The 5,881-nt window shown below is 55.1% G+C and overlaps 1 protein-coding gene across 1 annotated transcript; it reads left to right on the top strand.

The window, feature by feature from the left end:
• SUCNR1 (succinate receptor 1) lies at nt 1-3,741 on the top strand. Its single transcript, XM_058421966.1, has 3 exons — nt 1-10; nt 753-802; nt 2,145-3,741. Exons 1-3 carry the CDS (start codon nt 1-3, stop codon nt 3,093-3,095), a joined length of 1,011 nt encoding a protein of 336 aa, XP_058277949.1. The 3' UTR covers nt 3,096-3,741.
• Nucleotides 3,742-5,881: the final 2,140 nt, after the last annotated feature.

Raw genomic sequence — 5,881 nt, 5'->3', positions numbered from 1 at the left:
ATGTGCCGCTGTAGGAAAACCACTCTCTCCCCTTTCCCAGCCCTGCCCGTGCACCCCGGCTGTCCCAGATGTGGGACACGGGGTGCCCTCCCCTCCGAGCGGCCCGGCCGCTTTCCAGCGGGTTCCCGAGAAGGGGAAGTGTTGTTCGTATCTCGGCAGCTCAGCGCAGCAGATCCCGCCTTCGCCTCCACTCGTTAATGATTGAATCCTGGGCAAAGACGGCACAGCCACGGCGGGGCTGCACCCGGGACCCCACAGCTCTGCCGGGACCCCACAGCTCTGCTGTGATCCCACAGCTCTGCCAGGACCCCACAGCTCTGCCGGGACCCCACAGCTCTGCTGTGATCCCACAGCTCTGCCAGGACCCCACAGCTCTGCCGGGACCCCACAGCTCTGCTGTGATCCCACAGCTCTGCCAGGACCCCACAGCTCTGCCAGGACCCCACAGCTCTGCCAGGACCCCACAGCTCTGCCGTGATCCCACAGCTCTGCCGGGACCCCACAGCTCTGCCAGGACCCCACAGCTCTGCTCAGATCCCACAGCTCTGCCGGGAACCCACAGCTCTGCCGGGAACCCACAGCTCTGCCAGGACCCCACAGCTCTGCCGTGATCCCACAGCTCTGCCGTGATCCTCTGCCGTGATCCCACAGCTCTGCTGGGATCCCACAGCTCTGCTGGGATCCCACAGCTCTGCCGGGACCCCACAGCTCTGCCAGGACCCCACAGCTCTGCCGGGACCCCACAGCTCTGCCAGGACCCCACAGCTCTGCCAGGACCTGCAGCACCACAGCCCTGGGCATGGTAAGGGGTGCAGTGCCAGGCAGCCTCTCCTGTTCCTGTGCCGAGCCCATTTCTGAGTTTGCTTCTAACTGCTTTCCCTTCTTACCTTAAAAGTGACCCATCAGCCTTTTCCTAACGACTGCTAAATAAATGTATCTGTCCATACCAAACTTTAAATTATTACTGCTATTTGAGGAGCTAATGTCTGTGATGTGCTGTCTGGATTCAGAATCTCACTGAGGTGTTGAGTTTCTCCTCAAGAGCCGAGTAGAGAGGGCTCAGCAGGGGCAGCTTGTGAGGTCTGAGCAGAGTGAGCACTCTGTAGCGTTTCTGTGTCCAGGGGGGCACAGGGTAAGTATAGAGACTTGACGGAAAAAGCTTTATGAAGTTTTTGTTCTGCCTCATGATCTCCCTTTGAATTGAAATGCAGTGCTTTGAGGGCAGAGACCTGTGAATGAGTTCTTGACACCAAAACACCTCTGGAAATGCTTAAGCTTAGCTAGAGTTCAGTTCTGATCTATATCCCACTTTCTGGCATTTGGTTTTCCCTGGTTTCCAGTTGTTTGCTGACACTTTATCCAAGGCTCTCACCAAAAGCTGTGCTCTGCAGGGGTAGGTGGCTTTGCTGAGGAGGAGAGGACTAAACACTGGAGATCCTGCTCTCTTACCTTCCCTGCACCTGAACTCATTTTTTAAGCAGCCTTTGGAAAGAAAGCAAGCTCATGTGTGCTGCAGCTTGGAAGAAAGCTTTGGCAGGATGCACGGGAGGTGTGCTCCATCCTCCGTGCAGTTCTGTTACCAGCTACCAGCACAGCACACAAAGAGCTCGATTAAGGGCTGGGTTAATTTCACAAACTCCTCTCTCCTGGCTCCCTAACGCATTCTGAGCAGCGCTGCCGCTGGTGCCCTCATCCCTGACCAGCCTTGTCAGCAAACCTGTGCCTCAGCGATGAGGAAGCACCCACGGGACCAGCGTTGGGTAACAGGGGCAGATGACTCCACGGGGCGCTGACAGGGCACCCACGGGCTGGTTTCACTTTCCTGGCCCCTGGGACTGCCCTGGGTTTGGCCAAGCAGCAGCTGGCGCCCTGCGCCTGACGCCTTCATGCAGGTGATGCTCCCGCTTCAAGTTCCTTACGCAGGTCTTTGCTCGGGCGAGTTTTCACCTTGTTCTGTAGCTCTGACCAACGTCTGCAAGTACCAGCCCCATGTGTGAGAGGCATTGAGGTCACATATCTACTTGCCCTGTAGGCTGGAAGGAAATTGCAGCCTGCATTCGCTGATTCCAGCAATGATATAGCAATAACTGCGCAATGATTTTTCACTTGGGTTTGGTGTTTATTTTTTCCTTTTGATCTTCTAGGCTGTGAACGAGAGCAGCGACTGTTTTCTGACAAACAGAGTACTAGAAAAGTATTATCTCTCCACCATGTACAGCCTCGAGTTCACTTTAGGTGTCATTGGAAACACCATCGTGGTGTTTGGCTATATTTTCTGCCTGAAAAAATGGAAAAGTGGCAACATCTACCTGTTCAATTTATCCATATCGGATTTGTTATTTCTGTGCACTCTGCCAATACTGGTGAACAGCTACTCCCACGATCAGTGGTCAAAGGAGGACATCCTGTGCCACAGCAACAGATTCCTGCTGCATGCCAACCTGTACAGCAGCATCCTCTTCCTCACCGCTATCAGCGTTGACCGGTACCTGCTCATAAAACACCCCTTCGGGGACCACGTCCTCCAGAGGAGGAGAACGGCTGTTATGGTGTCCGTCGCCATATGGATTGGGGTGATCCTGGAGCTGCTGCCGCTGGTGCATTTCCTGGAGCCTCTAACACCCACCAATAATTACAAGTGCCTTGATTATGCCAGCTCTGGAGACCCCGCGACAAACCTCATCTACAGCATGTTCCTGACCGTCTTTGGTTTCCTCGTCCCTCTCCTGACCATGTGCCACTTCTACGTGAAGATGGTCCGTGTCCTTAAAACCAGGAGAGAGCAGGGCAGTTCTGGCCTGACCCTGGAGAAGCCCCTTGCCCTGGTGATCCTCACGGTGGCTATCTTCTCCCTGCTCTTCACTCCCTACCACGTCATGCGCAACGTGCGGCTGGCGTCCCGAGTCCCGGCCTTGAACGTCTCCGAGTGCACGCAGGAAGTCATCAGCACCATTTACATCATCACGAGACCCTTTGCCTTTCTGAACAGTGCCATTAACCCCGTTTTTTATTTCCTGATGGGTGACCACTTCAGAGACATGCTGATGGCCAAAATAAGACAGCTCCTGGGCAGGCCGACAGCCACTGGGAAGTGAATGAGGAAGGAGACCCCTTGCAGTGGGAGAGGTCCGGCAGGAAACTCTCTTAGGGAGAGCGTTCAGCGGTGCCACTGTTTCTAGACGACTTTATTCACGCAATAGAATAGAGATGAGCTGATTGTGTTCCTCTAAATGCACCGGTTACCTTATTGCACAGGAGGCTTCTGCTGAGCTGCCCCCAGCCGAGCGGGAGGGATGCTCTGCTCAGCCCCAGCAGGGCAGCAGGACCCAGCTCTCGGACCCGCGTACCCACAGCCCGCTAACGCTGCAATCGAAAGTCCTCGGAGGGAAAACCCTGCTCTCAGACAGCTGCTCTGTGAGCCCTAGCACGGGCCTGGGCTGGGACAGAATGTGCCCTCATACATCACCAGGACAGGCACAGCCACTTCCCAGGGTGTGCAGTTACCTGGCCTCAACATAACTGTCTGTAAGTGCCCGTGGAATTCTAGAGCCTGGAGCAGAATTTAGACCTCGGAGTTCAAACTTCATTAGCAGTTCTACTAATGAACAGGGAGCTAATGAGGAGCCAGTCCCTGCCTGATCCCCGCAGGATCGATCAGCAGCACAAGCTGCTCTCCGATGGACTGACCCGACTTCCAACTGGCAGCGGAAAGATCGATGGAGTAAACGAGCCGCTGTGAGCTTGGGCTGCCCAGGGTTGCTGGGAGGGAGGGCAGGGTGTGGGCAGGGTGTGGGCAGGGTGTGGCAGCCCCCTCCCCTGCCCTCCTGCGGGGGCCCAGCCCTGCCCAGGGACTCGCTGCTGGCACAGGGAGGGCACAGCCCTCGGGTCCCACCCGGCTCATGCCGGGTTCTGCTCTCAGATGTGTCAGTCACCTGCAACGTGCTTCGCTGTGCTTCAGGTGGCACCAGCCCCCCGATAATAAACTGCTTTAAAAAACAGGAAAAGGCTCCTCTGTGTTGTTTTACTTTGCTTGCTGCTCTCTGGAGCATCCATGAAACCTCAGCATCTGCCTTGGTGAATGTCTCACGGTCCTGTGCCTGGGCACAGCCCTGTGACAGCGTTATCAAAGCAGGGTCTGGTTCCCAGCCCCACACAGCAGCAGCACTCCTGGGCCTGCCAGGGAGCTGACCCCGTGCTCTTCGCAGAAATGCAGAAGATGCTCACTTGCTTTGGGTTTTTTTTTAGCACACAAGCAGCCATGAAGAAGATCAAGGTGCTTTCTCAATTTAGATTTCCTCCTCGAGGCTGGATTCCCTGGAAGAGGAGGCACTGCCAGCCCAACAGCATCCAGGTGTCACTGCCCTGGTCTTGCCTGGGTCCTTCTCCAGTGCCCAAGCCCCGAGGCAGGGCTGGAGCCAGGGGCACGCTGGTGCCACTGTCCTCTCCAGAGAGGTGTCTGCACAGCACCTGGCGTCCCATGCCCACATGTCAATGGCCAGGAGCTGGCTTCTCCTGGTAAACATTGTGTAGGGACAGTTTTTATGGATTAATATGCTCAATAATTTGTTTTGCTGTGTCCACTGAGGTGAGCAGGATCATCTGCTCCTTCTGAGCGACCGAGTCACTGAGGTTTCTGCCTAGGTACACACTGGCATGGCATTTACCCATGGGAAATCATCAGCCTCAAATGCCAATTTGAGCCTCTTTCTGTCAATATCTGCCATGGATCCAGCATCAGCGAGGTGCAAAGGCAGTGCCCGTGTCCTGGGATCCCGGTGCTGAGCACAGCTCCCACCATTCTATCACCTGCTTCCAGCACAGTGTCGCTGCCTTTGCCCCAGCACCTGCCTGCTGACCCGTGACCTGCGCTGCTCACGGCAGGTTCTCTTCAGCTGGGGAGGGCCCAGGCACCTCAGAGGGACTCAAAGACCTGCTGAGCTCTGGTCCTTCCCCCTCCTGAGACAGCCCTGGTTTGTACCTTTGATTTAGTGGCAATCCCTAAAGTCTCCGTGACTTCCATTTCCCTAAATTAATGAGAGAACCCAGATCATTACACAGTTTACTGTGATGCTGCTGGTCTTGCAATTAAAAATGTGATGAAAAAGAGAATAAAAAAATGCTACGTTCAAGCTTCACATACACGTTCCTCTCTGCTTAATTCTTCTGAGTAGTACATGGACAAAAATTAATTAATAAAGCTCCAGAGCGCTACCTGGTTCACCTGAGCTGGGCTGAGCAGGGCTAAGGTGGGTGCAGGTGTGGGTACAGGAGAGGGGCAGTGGGTTGTGGGTGCAGGTTTCCCCAGGCAGAGCCACCCTTGGGCTGCAGGCGTCGGTGTCAGCACAGCTGGACACGGCCTTTGGTTCTGTTTCAGATGGGGTTTTTTGGTTTCATTTTGTTTTGTCTTCCCTTATTTTGGGTGTGGGCTGAAAATGCCTCCAGAACAGGAATTCAGCTGTGAGTCAGCCTGAAAACAGTCCAAGTATGTTTCAGTGGCGGTAAGTGACCTAAAAATAACTGTTCCTGGGAAGAGTGGTGAGGGCAGGGCAGGGGGCTGCGGGGCTCTGCCAGCCCAGCTCCATGCTCCCAGCCCACAGCCGCTTTCCCAGGCAAACACAGGGCCGAGACTTTGGGCTGCTTTCCGTCTCCTCTTCAGGTACCAGCTGCAGGAACCTGTCCTTGGAGGGAATTGCAGCCAGCCCCACACCCATGAGGAGACACAGGGATCTAGTTCTTATTCGCTCCAAACCCGACCAAACCTCGGGTCCTCTGCAGCTTGGAATGTGTACAATGTCCTGCAAGGTTTTTCCTGACATTTGGAGGGAATTTCCTGGGTTTGCCTTTGTTCCCATCACCTTTTGCCCCGCCACTGCCCAGCAGT

This window comes from Hirundo rustica, chromosome 10 (assembly GCF_015227805.2).
Source record: "Hirundo rustica isolate bHirRus1 chromosome 10, bHirRus1.pri.v3, whole genome shotgun sequence".
In the NCBI taxonomy this organism is placed as follows: Eukaryota; Metazoa; Chordata; class Aves; order Passeriformes; family Hirundinidae; genus Hirundo; species Hirundo rustica.
The sequence above is the reverse complement of the archived record's forward strand: the minus strand, read 5'-3'. Positions and strand labels throughout refer to the sequence as shown.